Source organism: Canis aureus, chromosome 17, assembly GCF_053574225.1.
Source record: "Canis aureus isolate CA01 chromosome 17, VMU_Caureus_v.1.0, whole genome shotgun sequence".
Lineage (NCBI taxonomy): Eukaryota > Metazoa > Chordata > Mammalia > Carnivora > Canidae > Canis > Canis aureus.
This window is the reverse complement of record NC_135627.1, coordinates 20,389,707-20,414,503: the sequence shown is the minus strand read 5'-3', so window position 1 is coordinate 20,414,503 and position 24,797 is coordinate 20,389,707. Positions and strand designations below refer to the sequence as shown.

At 34.9% G+C, this 24,797-nt stretch overlaps 1 protein-coding gene across 15 annotated transcripts in view; it reads right to left on the bottom strand.

Annotated features, from left to right (window-relative positions):
* The window catches only part of LOC144287839 (uncharacterized), a 309,063-nt gene that overhangs the window by 196,037 nt on the left and 88,229 nt on the right, over window positions 1–24,797 (bottom strand). For 6 of the 15 annotated variants that reach the window (XR_013355605.1, XR_013355604.1, XM_077855221.1 and 3 more), the window contains one exon: window positions 16,333–16,539. The exons of 8 other annotated variants lie outside the window; for them this stretch is intronic. Coding sequence is in view for 4 of the 7 variants with exons in the window: in XM_077855221.1 (XP_077711347.1) it covers window positions 16,333–16,455 (123 nt within the window). In the remaining 3 variants the exon portion in view is untranslated. Of the gene's footprint in view, window positions 1–16,332; window positions 16,540–16,613; window positions 16,846–24,797 lie in introns of those variants that run through there. One more of the 15 variants, XR_013355608.1, reaches the window with a different exon arrangement.

Genomic DNA, 24,797 nt, shown 5'->3' with positions numbered 1-24,797 from the left:
CACCTAAATATTCAACATCTTCAAGGGTGAGAACATCAGATGGGAAAACTAGTCATGTGTTCTAATATGGTCACAAAGCCATTAAAAGCTTCCTTTGTTTTGTTTTCACCAACAGAGTCCTCTTACAGATGGCAATCCTGATTCTAAGGATTGTTCTAAGAGTGTTCAGAATCACGCATTCCCATAAACAGGAAAATAGCTTTCTTTCACTGTGTGCAGTGGTTTGTTGCAAATTTCCACATCCTAAACAGAAGCAAAACTCCTCTTTACTTTTCTAATGTCCTTTATTTTCTCACACAATTGACGTCTCTAACAATAGGATATATCTGAAACCTTGGCTTTGCACAACTACTGTTGGTTGTCAGAACATAATTATATCAGCCATGCATGTGCATGATATACAAACTAGGCCATGGCTTTTCATAGCTTTGACATTTCAATTCAATTGCTATCGTTATAACTGCTGTATTTAATTGCTTTGAAAGAATGATACAAATTAGATTGAAATACTAAGTCATTTTAATCAGAAAGGTACTAAAACAAAGTAAGGGGCCACAGTGTTTATTAATGAAGCAAATAATCATTGTCAGAATAACACTTACAATTTAGTAACTATTTCAAGTGCGTAATAAAAACCAAGGACAGGGGCATCTGGGTGGTGCAGTTGGTTAAGTGTCTGACTCTGGGTTTTGGCTCAGGTCATGATCTCAGGGTGTGAGATCAAGCGCTGCAATGGGTTCTGCCCTCATCGTGGAATCTGCTTGAGTCTCTCTCTCCCTCTGACCCTCCCATTCACTCTCTCTCTCTCTCTTAAATAAATAAATAAATAAATAAATAAATAAATAAATAAATAAATAAATCTTTTAAAAAAGGAAAGAAAAAGCCAAGGACAATGCCTACAAGCAGATAAAAACCTTGTTTTATTTTGTTATTGAGATATGTGCAAAAATATGGACTATTACAAACTGAACAAAGCAAATCAAGACAGAAGAATTGGTCAAATCCCACCAAAGAGATGAAAAATATTTTAAAGTAATACAAAGCCGGTCACATATTGCTCAGGATTGTCATTAAAACAAGAATATTAAATATGTCAGAGACTTCCTGTTCCTTAAACAAAAGGGCTTTAAATTTTAGATACATATGAATCTATTGAGAGAAAGATGATGGATGATTATGGAAATAAGGAAGTATCAGCATCCAAATTTATAGAATAGGGGATCAGTTTCTTGGAAAGGCATTCTGGAAAAAAAAATAGATGTAGCAATATTTAAAGAAAAATGGATGGAACAATATTTCAAGAAATGCTATATCACCAACAATTTTTGGATTGTGCCAAAAGGGATTGTGCCAACAGTCCTTTGATGGCATCAAATATCATATTGTGTGGGAAAAGATGTTATTGATGACAATAAGTAGAGAATGACTTAGAAAAGCCAATGTACAGAATTTCCCTTTTGTGTTTATATGCACAAGTTATATGTTAAGAAACTAAACTCTTTCAATAAATATAAAATAATCCTAAGTAATAAAGCATAGCATTAAAGTTTCATTTATAGGCATTTTCTTTCTTGATGTATAAAATAATGTGTTAACTCTTAATGTTTGGAGTTGATTAAATGCTGCATAAACTAACATGTTAAATGCCTAAACAAGGTTTTCTCAACATCCTTGAAAATGTGGAATTACCTATTAAGTATATAATGTGAATATATGAATAAAATGCATATACATTTTGTATTATCTTTTACAGTTCAATTTCCTACTTTAACTCATATTTTCTTTTTTTATCAAAAGTTTTATTTATTTATTTCAGAGAGAGAGAGAGAGCATGTGAGCACAAGCATGGGGAGAGTCATAAAGAGAGATAGAGAGAGAAACAGACTCTACCTAGCAGGGAGCCCGATATGGGGCTTGATTTCAGACCCCTGGGATCATGACCTGAGCTGAAGGCAGATACTTAACCAACTGAGACACCTAGACATTCCTAAGTCATATTTTCTATTAGTGCCCATCTCAACTAAATATATGTTATATTAACCTATAAGCTCTGTGAAGGTTGAAACTAAGTGAAAATATTACCATACTATTTTCACTGTATTATTACTAGAATTTAGCACCTTGTTGATATATTACAGTTGCTTTGTAACTATGTATTTAGTAAATAAATGTACATATTATAGAGGTTTGCAGAGGAAGGAGAACCACTCAGAGAGAAGAGTGAGAGTAGAGATATGTATTTTTCAGGTGATGGGTTGAGCACTAGAAATTGAGAAGCTATAGAGTTCAGAACCTTTAGATATTGACATGATGAGTAAAAGCTAAGATTAGAAGAGTATGTAGAAAATAAGAGCTTAAAATAATATTTAATTTTTAAATTAAAATAAAATTATATTCTGAAAAGTAATACATGTATATTATGTGTATTATTTTATAACCCTGTCTTTCCAAAAATTATTACTGATAAATTAAAATCATTATATCCACTCCCATCACTATAAAAATTCCTTGTTTATTATTGCCTCAAAATTCCTTAATAGTTTCACAATATTTTAGAGGTTGTGTAATTCTTGCAGGAACCCAGAAAGGAGGAAGATTCGTTCTGACTTCTAAAAGGGATATTCTAATATTGCTTGAATCAAACACTTCCTTTTCTTATATGATGAAGTGCATCAAACTTAATTTTATGTAAAAATTTTGATGGCATAAAAGATCATATTATGAGGAAAAGATGTCATCTTTCTTTTATTCAGTGGGCTTTAAAAATTAATTCAACAAATATTTGGTTTTTAATTTAAATGCAATTTGCCAACATATAGTATATCATTAGTTTCAGATGTAGTTTTCCATAATTCATCAGTTGTGTATAACACCCAGTGCTCATCACATCACACGCCTTCCTTAATGCCCATCACCTAATTACCCCATCCACCCACCCACTTCCCCTTCAGCAAAACTTTGTTTCCCAGAGTTAAGAGTCTCTCATGGTTTGTCTTCCTCTCTGATTTTTCCCCACTCAGTTTCCCCTCCTTCCCTTATTGTCCCTTGCACTATTTCTTACATTCCGCATACAAGTGAGACCACATGATAATTGTCTCTCTCCCATTGACTTATTTCACTTGGCATAATACCCTCTAGTTCCATCCATGTTGATGTAAATGGTAGGTAGTCATCCTTTCTGATGGCTGAGTAATATTCCATTTTTTATATATAGATAGATATAGATATAGATATAGATATAGATATTCCATTATATATATATATGTTGGCTTCTTCCAGAGTTTGGCAATTGTGGACATTGCTTCTATGGACATTGGGATGCAGTTGCCCTTTGTTTCACTACATCTATATCTTTGGGGTAAGTACCCCATAGTGCAGTTGCTATATTTTTAACTTTTTGAGGAACCTATACTGTTTTCCATAGTGGCTGTACCAGTTTGCATTCCCACCAACAGTGTAAGAGGGTTCCCTTTTCTCCACATCCTCGCCAACATGTGTTATTTCCTGTCTTGTTAATTTGAGCCATTCTAACTGACGTAAAGTGGTATCTCATTGTGGTTTGATTTATATTTCCCTGATGACTAGTGAGGTGGAGCATTTTTTTTATGTGTCTGTTGACCATTTGCATGTCTTCTTTGGAGAAATGTCTGTTCATGTCTTCTGCCCATTTCTTGACTGGACTGTTTGTTTTTTGGGTAATGAGTGTGATAAGTTCTTTATAGATCTTGAATACTAGTCCTTTATTTGATATGTCATTTGCAAATAGTTGCCTTCCAAATATTTGTTTAATACTTATATCAAGAACAAGAACTGCTTAAAATAAAAAAAGAAAAAAGAACAAGAACTGCTGTTAAAATGAAAGATAAGGAATACAAGTTTCTTATGAGGTAGCTTTCTATTCTGGGGGATAAGTATGACAACATCGATAATGTCATAAAAGTCATGGTACATTTTATTAATGAAGGTAGCCAAGTATCTAGAAAGATAATTGGTAGGTGAGAATCTACTTAATTTAAAACTTATGCAAGGATAAGGCTCCCAATGAAATTTTATATTTCAGCTGACATCTAAAGGATAAAAAAGCAAAAAGCTATAGGAAGAGCCAGATATAGAGTTATTTCCAGCCTCATATGGACAAACCTTCCAAAATGAGAAAAATCTAATAGGTTCAAAGAACTTAAAGATCAAGCCAGAGACAATAAGCTGAAGAGAATACTACAAAATTAGTTGGATTACAGAGAAAAAAGATAACAAAACAGAATTGGATGATAAAACCATCATAATGGATTTTTTTAAAGTTCAGTAGCACCTCAGCTGTTACTTAGTAGGAAAAAAAAGTCTGAGAAGACTATAATTTCCATCATTGAAACAGATTTAAACAGAGAAAATAATTGTCCAAATACAACAAATGCTTCTAAGGCAGTCAGATACCAATGAGAACAGAAGCTCATTGACCCAAGTGTAATTTTTTGCACACCATTCCTCCTGCTGTTTCTTCTATGGAGAAAAAGACTGATGAAAATCTGGACAGATAAAGGCTTCTGGGAGACAGAAGCCAGAATTGTTTAGACAATCTAACAGGAGAGACAAGTTGCAGTTTAAGGTTATCAAAGCAGCCAGGTCCTAAGTGACCAAAATATAGGAGGTAACAGAATGTAGAGAAGTAGACTTGATATCAATTCTCCCCTTCAAAGAGTTAGCTGATTAAATTGCAAAGACAAAAAATTTAGAGAGTCTATGATAGTTAAGACAACTAGGATTTTGTGAACATGGAAGTAATAGTTCAATTTCTAAGAATTATTTGCACATTTATTAGTTGATATATCACTTGGTTGTATATTGATTCATGCAACACCTTTGTGCTAAATCCTGTAAGGCTTTCTCTAAGTGTAACTCTAAGTGTCATCTCTATTTGAGATGACAAACTTTTCCCTTCTGTGATTTATTCTTTTCATGGAAATCAGCATTATGTAATATACTATATATTTCACATATTTTGTGTATTACTTCTTTGGGTTGTGTTACATTAATGTCTTTCCTAGAACTTTAGAGTGTTGACTTATTTAAAAATAGAGTCATTACAGATGTAACTAGTTAAGTCAAGATCAAGTTGTGTTGGTGTTCAAAGGATCTTTAATTCAATATCCTCATAAGAATAGGAGAAAAGACACAGGTAAAATGCCATGTGAAGGAAGAATCAGAGTTTGGAATCATACTGCAATAAGCTAAGGAGGCATGCTGAGGATTGTCAGCAAACACTGGAGGCTGGGAGAAAGGCATGGAACAGAGTATTCTATGAGACCCCAAGAACTGTGAAAGAATATATTTTTGTTTTTTGAGCTACTCAAATTGGGGTACTTTGTTCCAGCAGGCCTAAGAAATTAATAATAAGGTATAAAATCCTTGAGGGTGAAGATCTGTATCTTTCCTCTCATTGCTGAAACACAACCTTCCAGTTAACAACTGTATTATTATTATTACATGGCCTTCACTCCTTGAAATGGTGTGCTATAAGTTTATTGATACAGTCTTTTAAAATTTGCACAACACCTATGAGTTATTTTCAGATGAGGAAAATATATTTTTTGTTAAATCACATAGTTTAATGTTGATCTATAATTCAAATTAGAGTTTATATATTTTTAATGTCTCTGTTTTTAAATAGCACTGCAATTTTAACATTTCCTTTCTCTTTCTTCATCTCCATTCTTCTCATCCCTTCCCTCTCTCCCTTCCTCCCTCTTTTCCTCCTTTCTTTCTTATCCCTCTCTTTACTCCTCACTCTCTATTTGTCTCAATCTTATCTTTTTAACAAATCTAAAAAAGAGGGAATTTACATTTAAATTATTAATGAACTATAACCTCTAGCACTGTAGATAAGCTGCAGGACCAATACTGAAATTTTCCTCAATGTTTTCATATTTAGTCAAAATGCATGTTAAGCCTCCTCTTTACTTTTGTCAAATGGCTTATACCAATAACTTTTTACTAAATGAAATATCCAGAGTTTTAAATTAAATAATTCAGTTCATCACCATCTCAATTATGTTTTCAAGTACTATATTACCCATTCTTACAAATTTGTTATTTGAATAAATGTCAGTGTTTACGTAATAATTATGTGACTAGGCCATAGGTTTTATTTTGAATTCATATGTATATTTCCTAGGATAAAAGTACACATTTTAAGAAGCCTAATATTTAATTTTTTCACTTAACACTGTGTCTTCTAAAGAAAATGTAAATGTATTGTAAGATGAATGGATATTTCTTCAGAAGTTTTAATCAATGATAAAATCATCATCTGGTTTAAGTAGATTACACTTCATTTTATTTAACAACATTCAGTATAATTTTCTGAATTTCTATTGTGCCATGGTCAACGCACATTCAAATGTAAACAACCAAATTTATCTTCAAACACACTTAAAATTATGGTAGAAGCAAATGACCAAATATTTAAATAGGCCAAGAGTACACATTTAGCAGACTTCTACTTTATCTGGCTAAGCTCGCTCCACCCATTATTAAAAGGAAGGCTTAGTCATTATGTATGTTTAATTTATTTTTTGGTATTATTTTAGTTTCAGTGAAGCTGCTCTGTGAAGATAAACTTTGGACATCCTGGCTTATAATGTGCTCTACCTGATTTTTGTATTACCTTTTATGCCTACAGAGATTTGCATTCATTATTATTGTAGAATGCCTACAGATTACCTTTGAATATCTAACATTGACATGTGCTTTTGATATATTGTGGGTATGAGATTTAATAGTCTTGGGAAGCTTATATTGTATTAAACTTTTATTAACTAAGGATTTTCTCTATATAATTGAATAACTCAAAGCTCTGACAGCTAACATGACTTAACAAAGATTAAATCTTCACATTAAGTTAAAAATAACTTTCATATTTTGAGTTAAGAAAGTAAATAAGTGGAAATAAACTTTCAATAAACATCATTCATGTTGTTGCTTAGAGTTATATTTACTTAAATCACTTGTGACCTAAATGATTCTTCATAAATATTAGTTTAAAGTATTTGTCTTCTTTGAAAATAGTTTTGGATTATAAACTCTGAGGCACCATTGATGATAAAAATTCATTTTTATTTTATATCAAAGCATTTTTTAATTTTTTTGTTCATGAGCAAATGATACTTGTATATTTCAATGCAAATCATACTACCATATTTTCAAGATACTTAGTTTCTTGGTATTAGCTTTTACATAAAATAAATCAATCATATAACTTTATTATGCTCATCAACATTACTTCCCTCAATCATTTTATGTTACTTAAATTCTTAAATCATATGTGGGTGAGACCAGGAAAGCCTTTGCAAAAGCTTAATGTGCTTCATTGCCTGATTAATTTCTGAAATTTGATATTAAGATGTAATTTTACTACAAGATAGGACTTCTTTATTAATTACTAATTGCCTTTTATGAATGAGGTGATATAATTTGATACATAGTTTGAATCAGGAATTCTGTATATCATGCATATTATACATATATAAAATGATGAAATAACATTAAAACTTCTTCTGTAGTGCTTTTAAATGGTTTTATTTTTCTTTACCTAAAATGAAATCTCCCATTTTTCTTCCTCTTCCTCACTCTCCCCTTAATCTTCATATTTCTCTTTTTTTATTATCTTTTATTTTTAATCTTTTAGAATTTAACACTTAGCCAGTATTAGCATATGCACTGGCATCAGACAGTCCTGAATTCCAGTCTTTTCTTCACTAATATTTATCTGTGTAAACTTGGAAAACTGACTTTTTCCTAACGAATTTAAAGTTTTATAAAATAGGAGTAATTACAGGTTCCAACTCAAGGTTGCTGGGAGGAATGTTATAAATATATAGAGCGAGTATATATTATACCCGTAACGTTAATGTGTTAATGCACATTTAATACATTATATATTAAAATTAATGTATTATAACATTAAGGATCCACTGTGTGCTAACTAGGTTCTCAATACAACTTATCTGATACTGATGATAGTGCCAATGAAAGTAATCATTTTATAGTATCTTCTATGAGCCAATAACATGATATATATTATCCAGCTCAATGTTAATGTTACCCTTTAGAGGTATTTGTAATATGTTATGATGACCACTTCATGGATGGAGCTCAGAGAGATAAAGTGACTACTTCATGTTATACGAGTATTATATAACAAAGCTGATTTTAAAATCTATACTTTCATTAAAAATATCATGCTGTTTCCACATGGTAAAGGACTTTTAATTACACTAAAGTAAATAATAGCAGTTGGAGGATGAGGAAAAACTATATATATATATATATATATATATATATATATATATATATATATATAATCTTCATGTGATATATGCCAAGACATTATTGGCCATGACCATATTTTGAGCTGAGTGTTCTAGAGAATACAAAGACAGTCAAGTGGTTTGCTTCTTTACTGAAGTGCATTAGCAGAGTGATAGGAGAGTAACTGGAAAGAGATTCAGTTCCAGTGATGGTGTTGGCACGAGAGACAGCCCCACAGAAATGAGATCCATACTTAGGGCATAGTGTTTAAAAACAGGATAGTGACAATTAAAGCAGGAAAGGGATTGGGGTTGGAAAAATTAGAAGGATCAAACCAAAGATAGTGTGTTCCCTGACAGATAAGTCACCTAGTGATGGGACTCCCAGAGCCATTTTAAAATCAGATATCAAAAAGACAACTATGCATTTGGAGTTTTAGAAAGTCTTTTAGATGTTGGCAGGGATTATACAACATGGTGGAGGACACTCTTAGTCTTTTTGAGGGAGAATAGCTTGAACTTGGGAAGTACTAGAAATAAATAACTGGAACACTTCACCCACATGAGGAAGAAAGCATGAACATGGAGCAAATGAGAACTAAATACACTGACAGAATTAGAGCATATGATGGACATCATGCGATTTGAGTAGATAGGGAGCTAGCCAAAGTTCTTTGATTTACCCTTCCCTGAGACTGAAGTATTGTGACGAAATCTGAGCCTTCCTACACAGCTACTTTTCTTTGTGCTCATACCATATTAACTAAATAGAGGACACATTATTCATTCATTATTTTCTCATTCATTTATTCATTCGTTTATAAATATACATTGAACAGTTTATTCCAATCAGGCACTAGTTTCCACACCATAAATGAACTAAATGCGATACTTGCTCTTAAGAAGCTTATTATTTAATGAGGTATTCAGGGTAGTGAATACACTATTACAATACAGTATGATGTATTTAAGTCCAATTTTTCAAGAAAACACAGAGGAAAATTTACTTAATCCAGCCTTCACGGGTAGCCTGTATGGCTCAGTGGTTTAGTGCCACCTTCAGCCCAGGGCGTGATCCCAGACACGGGATCAAGACCTGCATCAGGATCCCTGCATGGAGTCTGCTTCTCACTCTGCCTGTGTCTCTGCCTCTCTCTCTCTCTCTCTCTCATAAATAAATAAAATCTTAAAAAAAAAATCCAGCCTTCAGGATGGCAATGTGATTTGGAGAGGAGAGGCTTAACTTGTCTTGAGTGCAAATTATCAGTTTTCTACTTGAAAGGACTAGAGAATGCAACCTTTGAAAACACCTAAAAATCAAAGAATGTACTTATTTCAGAACTCTCACATGTGTGGTAAGACTAGATAATGGTCTGCTAGTGATCATAATATGGAGATTGGTAAAATAGGAGACTGAAAAATGATCAAGAAACCAAAAATGCCATATTTAGCATACAAGCTAGTTTTCAATCTATCTGAACAGAAGGGGAAGTAGGTAAGATAGAGGTTTTAGAAAAGTTGCTGGGACTGAAGTGTGAAACATAAACGAAGAGAAATAGGACTGAGTAGCAGAGCCAAGAATATATAGTGCCTGTCTAAAATGGCATTTAGAGCAGATGCCAGTAAATGAGAGAGAGATAGAAAGATAGATAGATGACTGCTAGATGCATGATTGATAAACAGATGCTGCCTGTACAGAGGCCTCGTTCCTTTGTGATGAGAAAAACAAGGCCCTCTTTCTTTCTATAACCAAGATGTAAATACTTGAGCCTCAGACAACCTATTTGTCAAAAATAATTTCACCAGCACTTTTTGCCCAGAAATTTGTGAGAGTTTTCATAGGCTTAGCCTCATATATGTTCAGCAAAAGACCTTTCAGATTATAACCAGGCTTTCTCATCTTCCACCAACTTGATGTTTTTGTTGTTAGCCAACAACCTAATCCCAGCAACCTCCTTCCTCTCTGTAACTATGACTCCTGTTTGTCTGAAACCAAAGAGGACACTGCCCTCTTCTGTACTACTCAGTACAACCAGAAGTCTCTCCTAATTCTCCAAAGCACAAACTGATAACTGCATATAAATTTTAATGAGTATTTTCTTACAGTCCAACAATAATGAGGCATATTACAGTAAGGACCAGTAGTCCAAGGTCAGCATGCATAAGAATCACCTGGAGAGTTCATTAAAATAAACATGCCCAGGGGATCCCTAGGTGGCTCAGTGGTTTAGTGCCTGCCTTTGGCCCAGGGTGCGATCCTGGAGTCCGGGATCCAGTCTGGCGTCGGGCTCCTGGCATGCAGCCTGCTTGTCCCTCTGCCTGTGTCTCTGCCTCTTTCTCTCTCTCTCTCTCTCAATGTCTATCATTAATATTTCTTTTTAAAAATCTTAAACTTCTTTAAAAAATGTTTATAATAAAATGAAAAATAAATAAATAAATAAATAAACAAACAAACAAACAAACAAACATGCCAGGACCCCAGTCCCAGCAATTTTGATTTAGTGGAGATGGAGTGGACTCCAACATACTATATTTCTAATAAGTCTCCAGGTAATGATGATAATTCTAGTCCACAGACCTTCCTATGTCTAGCAAAGATCTATAGAACTGCCGAAACTAAGCCATAACCACATGTTTCTTAAAACATCTTGTTTTCTCATTTTTATCTGCCTTTAAAGTATACAGGAGTTACATATCCCACCTCTAAATGTAACTGACTCTATTTGTGAGAATCCCAGGCCAAAAAAGAGTAATCCCTGGGCGGAGTTTTCCTCTGATTTCATGCAAAGAATGTATCCTCAATCCCTCACATACTGCCCAATTATTATTATTTTCTAAAAATAAAATCTAATAGAATATTTAATTTCCTTTAGGAGAACTTTAAAAGATGTAGTCTACTCTCAGTACAATTTTTTTCCATTTATTCAAGTATTTAATACTTGTATATGACTTACTGTGTACTTTTAAACACTATATAATGATGGATTCATTTAACCTTTATGGATTCATTAGAATTTATACAATGCTATCAACCTTCTGTACAAATACAGAAACTGAAATAGAATTTAAGTAAATTTCTCATCCTCATACAGCTAATGACCAAGAATGTGATCTCCATATAGACTCTGTCCTTCTAGCTACTATTTTATGTCCTCTTTCCATTTGGCTCCACAGTCACTCAAAATCTATATTATTTTACCTTTTCATGGTTACCATATTTGTACTAGAAGGTAACTTTTAAGTTTGTGCAGAAAGCAGGATGGCAATGGAGCAGGGAACAGAGGACCAAAATGTAGAACAAGAGGTAAGGCCACAAGTGCAAGTTGCCTTTCTACTGTATTTCTAGCATTATGAATATTGAGCTTTTCTTTAAAGGGATCATTATGACATTGGGGATAGAAAGGAAGGTTGATTTCAGCAGGGAATAAAGTAAAAACCACCTCTGGAAAAAAGTAAGGAATATCCTGGGGGCTGGGTTGCAATCATAAATAAAAGGAAATAGCACAGAATAAGCAGAAAGGAATTTTTTAAATATTTTATTTATTTATTCATGAGAGACACACAGAGAGAGAGAGAGAGAGAGAGAGAGGCAGAGACATAGGCAGAGGGAGAAGCAGGCTCCATCCAGGAAGCCTGACACGGGACTCGATCCCGGGTCTCCAGGATCACGCCCTGGGCTGAAGGCGGTGCTAAACCACTGAGCCACCCGAGCTGCCCAGCAGAAAGGAATTTTGATAAAGATTACATGAATCTGTACATTGCTTTAGGTAGTATGGACTTTTAATAATATTTTTCCAATCCATAGGATTTGATTCCATTTATTTGTGTCTTCTACAATTTCTTCCCTTAATGTCTTCTAGTTTTCAATTATAGAGGTCTCTCACCTCCTTGGCTAAATTTATTCCTAGATATTTTGGGTTTTTTGATGCAATTTTAAATGGGACTATTTCCTTAATTTCTCTTTCTGATAGTTCATTATTAGTGTATAAAAGCATGACGGATTTCTGTGTAGCTTTTATATCTTGTAACTTTGCTGGACTTACTGATTAGTTCTAAACGCTTTTCGATGGAATCTTTAGGGGTTTCTATATATAATACCATATCATATGCAAAGAGTCACAATTTTACTTCTTTCCAATTTGGACGCAATTTATTTCTTTTTCTTGACTAATTTCTAGGACTTCCAATACAATGTTAAATAAAAGTGGCCAGAGTGGACATCCTTGTCTTTTTCCTCACCTTAGAGGAAAAGGTTTGGGCTTTTCACCTTGGATGTGATGCTAGCTTGAGATTGTCATATATAATTTTATTAGGCTGAGGTATAATTTTTTTAATTTTCTTTAGATTTTTACCTTCTAACAAGAGTCTTTAGGGACATATACTTCAGGTTTTTTCTTATTTTGTATATTTTACTATAACAGCCTTTCTCTTTATTAATGTTTATGTGAAACATATTTTTTTCCAATTTTTACTTATAGTCTGTGTGCATCCTTTTGCCAGAAATATACCAACAGTTGGAAATATGTTTCCAATCTAAAAACACCTTTTCATAGAGAACTTACGGTATTTTTTTTAAGTACTGGCATACAAGCATCTATCACTATCTGAATGCATTAACTACTTGGTTTAGGTAAGTGGTGAGAGCTGAGGTGGTGAAGATGAAGATGGCAAGAGATATCTTAAAAGTTCATCTGACTTTTTTTTTTAATTCTGAGATTTCATAGCCATACTTTGAATACCAAGAGTTTAGATGATGAAAAATCCATTTATTTGGTTTCAACTTGTTTTTATTAAGTGAGTTCTTCTTGGTTTAACAGTTGGATATTTCTGTCTCCTTTGCACTTTTTTGGGGGGACTAAATATTTTTTTATTGTTGTAGAGCTCATAATGGTATCAGTGATAATTTTTTTGTTAATAACCTTTACCAGGTTGAGGGATTTTCCTTCTATCTTTAGGTTTCTGAGCGGTTGTTTTGTTTTATTTTATTTTTTCTAATTATGAATGGGATTTGAACTTTATTAAATGTTTTTTCTGTTCCCTTGAGAAATTGACATCATATATACTTTTTCTTTCCTATTTAATGAGTGATAAATTACATGGAATGATCTTCAAATGTTAAAAACAAACTTTGCATCTCAGAGATAAGCCCTACTTGGAAAGTAACATTATATTTTCTACATACAGGTGGAATTAATGTGTTATATTGCCACTTTTGTGTGGTTTTATGTTAGGGTTATGTTGACCTAATAAAATAAGTCTAGCATTGCTCTTTTTCCCCTCTACTTTTCTAAAAAAGTTTCTATTTTCTTTCTTCAGTGTTTTATAAAATTCACTAGTGAAGTAATATGAGTCTGAAGTTTCCCTTGAAAAGATGTTTTTAATAGTTAATTCAGTTTCTTCAATCAATATAGTGGTATTCAGATTTTCTAATTCATCATGGTGTTAGCTTCAATGGTCTTTTCTTCAGTCCTTGGTCAGTCTTGTTAAAAGTTTGTCAGTTTAATTGTATTTTTCAAAAACTTACTTTTCATTGCTTGTGTATGTGTATATATATTTTAAATTCCTTTTATTTGTTTGCTTTCCAGTTTATTAATTTCTGCTCCTATAATTATTGCCTAATTTCTGCTGAGTTTGGTCTAATATGCCCATCTTTCTCTACTTTCTTAAGGAACTCTTAGTCATTATTTTAAAACTTTATTCTTTTGTAATATAAGCATTAATGACTATAATTTATTTTAAGCATTTAGCTGCATCCTACAAATTTTGATAGGTTTTACTTTTATTTTCTGTTTAAGATATTTTCTAATTTTGTTTGCAGTTTCCTCTTTATTTCATATTTAAAATTTTGTTGTTTAATTTCCAATTATTTGAAGACTATAGATATCATTTGATCTTAGATTTCTAATGTAATTCCAATTTGGTCAGGGTATATACTCTTTGTATTTTCAAACTTATGAGATGCATTGGACTTCTTTGTTTTATGACCCCATCATATGGTCTATTTGGTACACTTGAAACTTAGCACAATGCACTTGAAAATTGTGTGCATTTTGCTCTTGTTGAGTGTGATGTTCTATAAATGTCAAATGGGCCCAGTTGGATGAAAGTTCTATTTATGTCTTCAATATCTTACTAATTTTCTGTCTACTTGTTCTACTGCCTGCTGGGAGGAGAGTAATGATATCTCCAACCAGAAATTGTGTCCCTCATTTCTATTTTGCTTCATATATTTTGAAGGTACATCCACAATCATGTCCATATATTTGTTTAATTACTGCAATTTTTTTTCTTACAGTTTGATAATTGTTCTGGTGCAATAGACTACTGACCTCTCAAAGATGCTCATGCCCTCACCCCTAAAACCTACGAATGTTTTAATTTACACGGCAAAAGGGATTTTGCGGATAGGACTAAGGTTAAGGATCTAGATATGAGGAAATTAGCTGGATGACCCAGGTGGGCCTAGTTTAATTGCCTGAGTCCTTGCTATTGGGTAATTTACCAGATGGTCAGAGAGCTGCAAAAATGGAAGAGGAGTAAGAGTAATGTGGCCTGAAAATGACTCAACTTGTTTTTGGGCCTTGAGGATGCAGCAGGAGAGCATAAGCCAAGGAATGTGATGGCTTCTAGAAACTGGGAGTGATCCTCAGATGTCAGCAAGAACATGGAAACTTCTATTCTACAACCACAAGTAACTAAATTCTGCTAACAACCTGAATGAGCAAGAAATGTTTTCTTCCTTAGAACTCCAGAAAAAAATGCAGTTTTATTGATACCTTGACTTTAGTCCAGTGATCCCTGTACCAGCCTTCTGGGTCACAGATATGTAAGATAATAAATGTGTGTTGTTTTGTAGTTTGTAATTTGTTATGGGGGCAATAGAAAACAAATACATCTTGAATTTAAAATGTACATTTTTATCTTGTTACAGTCTACCTTAAAATATTATAGCACTTTTTATATAACAAGACCCTTCATTTGTGCTCTATCCATGCTTTGTCCTATTTTTGTCATATATTCTACTTCAACGTGTTTTAAACGTATGACACATTTTAATATTTCATTTTTTTCAATCCATTTTTCTCATACTTCCTTTCCATATTCCCCAATATCTTATTCAAGTTCACCATTCTTTTATATTTCAGGAGTTATTTAATATGTTCTTAAGCCCTTGCAGTGAGTTTATCATTTTAAGTATTTTTTCCTTTTATTCTAGAACTCCTACTTGGTTCTTTTAAAATATAATTTCCACTTTTCTTTGATATCCTCCTTCTTTTTTTGCCTTTATATTAGTGAATACATTTAATAGAGGTAGAATAGTGAAAGTCCTGGTCATTTCATTCCATTGCCTTTGTTCTTAGTTCTTCCTTCCTTCCTTCTTAGTTCTTCCTATCAACTCATTTCCTTCTTTGTATATTTTCATAAGTTTTACATATTTGCATAGTCAATAATTTATTATTGAATGCTGTACATTATGAACATTATGCTGTTGAATGTTTGACTTTATTGTCTTCCTTAATAGAGTGTTTGATTTTGTTCCAGCAGATAGTTAAAGTCCCATGGTCCATATTTTGTAGTATATTTTAAAACTTTGTTCATGCATGATTTGAGCATCCTTTAAGCCTAGATTAGTACTGCCCCTAAAGCATAGCCTTTCTTTAAATTTTACTGAATGCCCAGCTTGTTCAACAATGTTTCTCATAGATGGCTTTTTGGATGCATTGGCCCTATGCCAGCTCCTGTAGCTTTTGTTTTAGGTTTTTTTTTTTTTTTTTTTTTTTTTTTTTTTTTTTTTTTTTTAGTTCCCCATGCTCTGGTGTTTGTTCTCTCCCCAGTAGTTGTTTTTGTCTGGTCTCATGGAGTTTCTCTTGGAGAAAGTTCAGTTTAATATTTAGCTAAAGACTCGAAGGAATCCACATGCAGATTTCTGGAGCTCCCTTTGTACCTAGTCCTGTCTTCTCTGATACCTAGTCTGCCACACATGTTCTTGTCACTTCAGTACCTCAAACATCAATCTTTGTTTCCTTACCTCAATGAAACTGTGTCTTGATGCTTCCTCTCTCTGTACTGCTGCCAGAAAAGTGCTTCCATAAGAAAACTGAGGCAGTGATGGATCTTGCATTACCTGTTTCCATTTGCTCTTGGGGGTCATAGTTTTCTGCTGCTTGTTCTTCAGATTTAGAAATAATTATTCCATTTGATTTTCCAGGTTTTACATTATGTATAGCCAGTTATTCTGCCATGATTAAAAATGAAAATCACCACATGCACACTATAGAAAATTAAGTTTATTTTTATTATACAGCCAACATTTACTTAGATTTACCCACATTGTTAAATGTTTCACGTTTTTTTGTCATTTCCTGCATGTCTGGTATTACATTTTGGATGCTTTTTTTCTTCTGCTTGAAGAATAACCTTTAGTGTTTCCTTTACTATGGTTCTATCAGTGACAGAATCACTCAGCGTTCGTTATCCTCCAGATGTATTTAATTCATCTTCATTTTTGAATGATGCTTTTCATATAGGAGGAATAATGAGGCTATGAATTAAATGAATGGTTATTTCTCAAGTTGCTAGATTAAACAGAAATTTAGTTATATTGATAAGATAGCCTTCCAGGGATGACATAAAAGTTTTAGGGCAATCTATGATTGAGTAGTCTCTAATTATGTCTTCATCAAAGATTTTGAAGCCTTATGTTTTTGTTTTCTCTCTGGTCTTGCATCATGCAAATAAGTGTGCTAATTTACTTTTAAATTTTATTTTCCAACATTTTTCTCATAAGATGTTCAAGTATATAGAATTTAAAATTTGAGTACAATAAATAATGATATATGCCCTAAATAGTTTCAGCAGATTTTAGCATTTTTTGCTTTGTCTAAATTATATAGGTAATAAATCAACTATATACAATTATATATTTAAGCTTTTCTTAAATTTTCTTGTCACTGCAGTATCCTGTGAAAGTAAGATATAGACATTATGATAGTTCATTGTCAAATACCTCCACAATGGTTATGCTAAGAGCAAAATCTTTTGTACAACCACATTAATATTTTTTTTAAGATTTTGTTTATTTATTCATGTGAGACACACACACACACACACAGAGAGAGAGAAAGAGAGAGAGGCAGAGACACAGGCAGAGGGAGAAGCAGGCTCCATGCTCGATGTAGGACTCAATCCTGGGACTGCAGGATCACATCTGGGCCAAAGGCAGGAGCTAAACTGCTGAGCCACTCAGGGATCCCCACATTACTAGTTTCATTCATAAGAACAATCTGTCTATATATGTTCATCTTATTTCATATAATAAATATTTGATACCTAGCCCACTTAGAAAATGTCCCAATTGTTATAGGAATAACTTTGATATTATGAATCATTTTAGGTTGATGCTTTTCAATTATTTTACTTCTTGTGCATTTTGTGCATCTGGAAGAGTTCTCCCATCTATCTTTTTTAATGGTGATACTTTGAGCAATCCAGGTCAACTGTCTTCTGCATTTTGTATGTGTCTGATTATTTTATTTTTGAGACATGTGACTTCTTCATGTAACTTCTATATTTTCTCTAATTAGATGTTAGGTATTAGAGGCTTGATTATTAGATCCAAGTTAAACATTTTGGAATAAGAATTATTTCACAAATGACATTCATACTTCATATTGCATGATCTGCCTACTGTTAAGTAGTATGTTAATTAATATTTCCACTAATCTTGGATGCTCCTCCTACCAATAATATATATTGCTTCTCTTGGATCTGTACAGATGTTGTGAGTATTTTGAATAGTAGTATACTGCATAACGACTTGGTGTAAGTTTCCCTTCCCAGGCCTTAAGTGACTAGAAGTTTCAAAGTCTTCTGTCAGTGACAGCTGACATATAAGAAATGTGTCCATCTTGAGACCACCAGACACTGAGAAGCTTAAAAACCATAAGGAGAAGCCTAGAATTAAAAGGTGGTATATGAAGAGAGAAAGTAGGGTGGTGGAGGGAAGAGGATGAAAGACAAAGAGAGAGAGAGAAAGTCAAAGGAGCACCAAGACACCACACATGTGATTGAAGAGGCAATCTTAGAAGAGAATCATTGTCATGGATTGGATAGTATGCCCCCATAATTCATGTCCATCTGGATTCCAGAATGTGACCTTACTTGGAAATAGAGTCTTTAAAGATGTAATTATCTAAGGTTGGCAAGATTAAATCCTGGGTGAGGGTGGGACTTAAATCCAGTGATTGTCATCATAAGAAGAGAGAGGATACAGAGAAGAATGCCATGGCGAAGACAGAGGCATAGAGACAGAGGCAAATTGCAATGGTACGGCTATAAGCCATAGCATGTCAAGGATTTCCAAGAGTCACTCACAAATAGGAAGAGAAAATAAGGGATACTTCCCTAAAGTCTTCAAAAGAATCAGAGCACAAATGAATACCTTGATTATGAACATCTATCCTCCAGAAATATGAGAAAAATAAGTTTCTGATTTTTAAAGCCACCAAGTTGGTGGCAATTTATTATGGCAGCTCTAGGAAATTAGTATAATCTTCTAGCTCAACAAGGCACATGATACTGATGACATGTGGATCACAGATGAACCACTGAGCTGAGCCTTGTTAATTTCTGACCTCCAAATTGTGAGGAAAAATATAATAATTGTTTTAAGCCCTAAGTTTTGAGATAGTTTATTTTGCAGTAATAGATTGTCTACAGCAGGATTTTGTACCTAGAAGTAAACTATTTCCATACCAATAACAAAATATATGGAACTAACTTTAGGATGAGACAGCAGACAGAAGTAGGAAGGACTTTGAGGAGATGGTTTGTGAGGGCTTGAAGGACAGTGAGCCATGTATTACTGGAGATTGGAGAAAGAGGATGCTTGTAGTAGCAGAACATTTTATTTAAACAATAGAAAGGGTACCTAATTGGCTTGAGGAAATATTCAATGTGGGCAGGTTGTTGAAAGGACCTAGCATTCTTTTCAATGCCTGTGATAAAATAGGAGAAGTGAAGATGAACCTTGGAAAGACATATTTAGTTTCTGAGCAAAATTTATTGGCAATACAGAGTCTAAACCAAAGTGTCCAGAAAGCAAGATGTTCTCAAAGAAAGTAATGACATCAGGTCAATATCAAGTTCAGAGCATTAAGATCTCATTTAAAGGTAAATAAATCAAGATTGGAATGCAAATGTGTGCTCAGACTGCAGAAGATTTTAAGGAGAATCCCATAGACCCACTTAACTACATGAAACTTTCTCAGTATTATGAGACTGAAAACTTAATAGACTAGTTCCGTTAAAATAAACCTTATAGGAATCTTAAAGGGGTCATATCATAATAGATTTTTTAGGGGACCAAAGGTAGAGAAGGGCTTTGTTTGAATTGATTTGTATGTTTGACCTTTATTCTAATAGAGTTTATTATAGTTTGATATACTGGGAGCTACTAATATTTTTAAACCCAGTACATAGTAAGATGAACTGAAAATACCAAAAGTTGTTTGAAATCAAAAGAGCCTTGGTACCCACAATCTATTGTTGAAGATAAGATACAGACTAAAATAGTGCATGTTGGCCATGTCTATGTCTTCCTCTGTGAGATTTCTGTTCATGTCTTTTGCCCATTTCATGATTGGATTGTTTGTTTCTTTGGTGTTGGGTTTAATAAGTTCTTTATAGATCTTGGAAACTAGCCCTTTATCTGATATGTCATTTGCAAATATCTTCTCCCATTCTGTAGGTTGTCTTTGAGTTTTGTTGGCTGTATCCTTTGCTGTGCAAAAGCTTTTTATCTTGATGAAGTCCCAATAGTTCATTTTTGCTTTTGTTTCTTTTGCCTTCGTGGATGTATCTTGCAAGAAGTTACTATGGCCGAGTTCAAAAAGGGTGTTGCCTGTGTTCTCCTCTAGGATTTTGATGGAATCTTGTCTCACATTTAGATCTTTCATCCATTTTGAGTTTATCTTTGTGTATGGTGAAAGAGAGTGGTCTAGTTTCATTCTTCTGCATGTGGATGTCCAATTTTCCCAGCACCATTTATTGAAGAGACTGTCTTTCTTCCAATGGATAGTCTTTCCTCCTTTATCGAATATTAGTTGCCCATAAAGTTAAGGGTCCACTTCTGGATTCTCTATTCTGTTCCACTGATCTATGTGTCTGTTTTTGTGCCAGTACCACACTGTCTTGATGACCACAGCTTTGTAGTACAACCTGAAATCTGGCATTGTGATGCCCCCAGCTATGGTTTTCTTTTTTAAAATTCCCCTGGCTATTCGGGGTCTTTTCTGATTCCACACAAATCTTAAAATAATTTGTTCTAACTCTCTGAAGAAAGTCCATGGTAATTTGATAGGGATTACATTAAACGTGTATATTGCCCTGGGTAACATTGACATTTTCACAATATTAATTCTGCCAATCCATGAGCATGGAATATTTTTCCATCTCTTTGTGTCTTCCTCAATTTCTTTCAGAAGTGTTCTATAGTTTTGAGGGTATAGATCCTTTACATCTTTGGTGAGGTTTATTCCTAGGTATCTTATGCTTTTGGGTGCAATTGTAAATGGGATTGACTCCTTAATTTCTCTTTCTTCAGTCTCATTGTTAGTGTATAGAAATGCAACTGACTTCTGGGCATTGATTTTGTATCCTGCCACACTACCGAATTGCTGTATGAGTTCTAGCAATCTTGGGGTGGAGACTTTTGGGTTTTCTATGTAGAGTATCATGTCATCGGCGAAGAGGGAGAGTTTGACTTCTTCTTTGCCAATTTGAATGCCCTTAATGTCTTTTTGTTGTCTGATTGCTGAGGCTAGGACTTCCAGTACTATGTTGAATAGCAGTGGTGAGAGTGGACATCCCTGTCTTATTCCTGATCTTAGGGGAAAGGCTCCCAGTGCTTCCCCATTGAGAATGATATTTGCTGTGGGCTTTTCATAGATGGCTTTTAAGATGTCGAGGAATGTTCCCTCTATCCCTACACTCTGAAGAGTTTTGATCAGGAATGGATGCTGTATTTTGTCGAATGCTTTCTCTGCATCCAATGAGAGGATCATATGGTTCTTGGTTTTTCTCTTGCTGATATGATGAATCACATTGATTGTTTTACGGGTGTTGAACCAGCCTTGTGTCCCAGGGATAAATCCTACTTGGTCATGGTGAATAATTTTCTTAATGTACTGTTGGATCCTATTGGCCAGTATCTTGTTGAGAATTTTTGCATCCATGTTCATCAGGGATATTGGTCTGTAATTCTCCTTTTTGGCGGGGTCTTTGTCTGGCTTTGGAATTAAGGTGATGCTGGCCTCATAGAACGAATTTGGAAGTACTCCATCTCTTTCTATCTTTCCAAACAGCTTTAGGAGAATAGGTATGGTTTCTTCTTTAAACGTTTGATAAAATTCCCCTGGGAAGCCATCTGGCCCTGGACTCTTGTGTCTTGGGAGGTTTTTGATGACTGCTTCAATTTCCTCCCTGGTTATTGGCCTGTTCAGGTTTTCTATTTCTTCCTGTTCCAGTTTTGGTAGTTTGTGGCTTTCCAGGAATGCGTCCATTTCTTCTAGATTGCCTAATTTATTGGCGTATACCTGTTCATAATATGTTTTTAAAATCGTTTGTATTTCCTTGGTGTTGGTAGTGATCTCTCCTTTCTCATTCATGATTTTATTAATTTGAGTCTTCTCTCTCTTCTTTTTAATAAGGCTGGCTAATGGTTTATCTATCTTCTTAATTCTTTCAAAGAACCAACTCCTGGTTCTGTTGATCTGTTCCACAGTTCTTCTGGTCTCGATTTCGTTGAGTTCTGCTCGAATCTTTATTAACTCCCTTCTTCTCTTGGGTGTAGGATCTATTTGCTGTTTTTTCTCTAGCTCCTTTATGTGTCAGGTTAGCTTTTGTATTTGAGTTCTTTCCAGTTTTTGAATGGATGCTTGTATTGCGATGTATTTCCCCCTTAGGACTGCTTTTGCTGCATCCCAAAGATTTTGAATGGTTGTATCTTCATTCTCATTAGTTTCCATGAATCTTTTTAATTCTTCCTTAATTTCCTGGTTGACCCTTTCATCTTTTAGCAGGATGGTCCTTAACCTCCATGTGTTTGAGGTCCTTCCAAACTTCTTGTTGTGATTTAGTTCTAATTTCAAGGCATTATGGTCCGAGAATATGCAGGGGACAATCCCAATCTTTTGGTATCGGTTCAGACCCGATTTGTGACCCAATATGTGGTCTATTCTGGAGAAAGTTCCATGTGCGCTTGAGAAGAATGTGTATTCAGTTGAGTTTGGATGTAAAGTTCTGTAGATATCTGTGAAATCCATCTGGTCCAGTGTATCATTTAAAGCTCTCGTTTCTTTGGAGATGTTTTGCTTAGAAGACCTATCGAGTATAGAAAGAGCTAGATTGAAGTCACCAAGTATAAGTGTATTATTATCTAAGTATTTCTTCACTTTGGTTAATAATTGATTTATATATTTGGCAGCCTCCACATTCGGAGCATATATATTGAGGATTGTTAAGTCCTCTTGTTGAATAGATCCTTTAAGTATGATATAGTGTCCCTCTTCATCTCTCACTACAGTCTTTGGGGTAAATTTTAGTTTATCTGATATAAGGATGGCTACCCCTGCTTTCTTTTGAGGACCATTCGAATGGTAAATGGTTCTCCAACCTTTTAGTTTCAGGCTGTAGGTGTCCTTCTGTCTAAAATGAGTCTCTTGTAGACAGCAAATAGATGGGTCCTGCTTTTTTATCCAGTCTGAAACCCTGTGCCTTTTGATGGGGTCATTAAGCCCGTTCACATTCAGAGTTACTATTGAGAGATATGAGTTTAGTGTCATCATGATATCTATTCAGTCTTTGTTTTTGTGGACTGTTCCACTGAACTTCTTCTTAAAGGGGAATTTTAAGAGGCCCCCTTAAAATTTCTTGCAGAGCTGGTTTGGAGGTCACATATTCTTTTAGTTGCTGCCTGTCTTGGAAGCTCTTTATCTCTCCTTCCATTTTGAATGAGAGCCTTGCTGGATAAAGTATTCTTGGTTGCATGTTCTTCTCATTTAGGACCCTGAATATATCCTGCCAGCCCTTTCTGGCCTGCCAGGTCTCTGTGGAGAGGTCTGCTGTTACCCTAATACTCCTCCCCATAAAAGTCAGGGATTTATTGTCTCTTGCTGCTTTAAGGATCTTCTCTTTATCTTTGGAATTTGCAAGCTTCACAATTAAATGTCGAGGTGTTGAACGGTTTTTATTGATTTTAGGGGGGGAGTCTCTCTATTTCCTGGATCTGAATGCCTGTTTCCCTTCCCAGATTAGGAAAGTTTTCAGCTAGAATTTGTTCAAATACATATTCTGGCCCTCTGTCCCTTTTGGCGCCCTCGGGAACCCCAATTAAACGTAGGTTTTTCTTCCTCAGGCTGTCGTTTATTTCCCTTAATCTATCTTCATGGTCTTTTAATTGTTTGTCTCTTTTTTCCTCAGTTTCCCTCTTTGCTATCAACTTGTCTTCTAGGTCACTCACTCGTTCTTCCACCTCGTTAACCCTCATCGTTAGGACTTCTAGTTTGGATTGCATCTCATTCAATTGATTTTTAATTTCTGCCTGATTAGCTCTAAATTCTGCAGTCATGAAGTCTCTTGAGTCCTTTATACTTTTTTCTAGAGCCACCAGTAGCTGTATAATAGTGCTTCTGAATTGGCTTTCTGACATTGAATTGTAATCCAGATTTTGTAACTCTGTGGGAGAGAGGACTGTTTCTGATTCTTTCTTTTGAGGTGAGGTTTTCCTTCTAGTCATTTTGCTCAGTGCAGAGTGGCCAAAAGCAAGTTGTATTGGGAAAAAGAGAAAAAGAGAGGAGAGAAAGAAGGAAAGAAAAGAGAAAGAGAAAAAAAAAGGGAAGAAAAAGAAAAAAAAACGAAAAAAAAAAGAAGAAAAAAAGAAAGAAAAAGAAAGGAGAAAAAAAGGGGGTGGGGGAAGGAAACAAATCAAAAAGCAAAACAAAACAAAAACAAAAACTAAAACAAGAACAAACAAACAAAAAAAGAACCACGGGGGAGTATCTTCTGATTCTGTGTTCTTTAAGTCCCTTGGCTTCTCCTGGAACTTGTCCGTCTAGCTGGTCTTCTGGGGGAGGGGCCTGTTGTGCTGATTTTCAGGTGTGAGCACTTGGGGGAGCTGCTGTGCCCCTGCCTGGTGCAGGGCTCGGTGGGGGTTGTTTACCCCGTGAGGCCGCAGGAGGAACAGCCCCAGTGGTGGGGCAGCTCTGGAAACCTGGATTCAGCTCCGGCAGGAACTCCGTCTGCAGGGCCTGGAGGCTCCGGGCGGGGCCGCTGATCTGCTCAGCTGGGGCAGGAGCGTCCTCGCTGTCCTGGGCCCTCCCGGCCTCTGCCTGTCCCGGGGGAGGCGGGATCCTGGGCTGTGTCCCGGCGCCCTGTGCTCCCGGGGCCTGCGCTGTTGGATTCGCGCTCCCGGGCCGCGCAGCCCCCTCCGCGGAG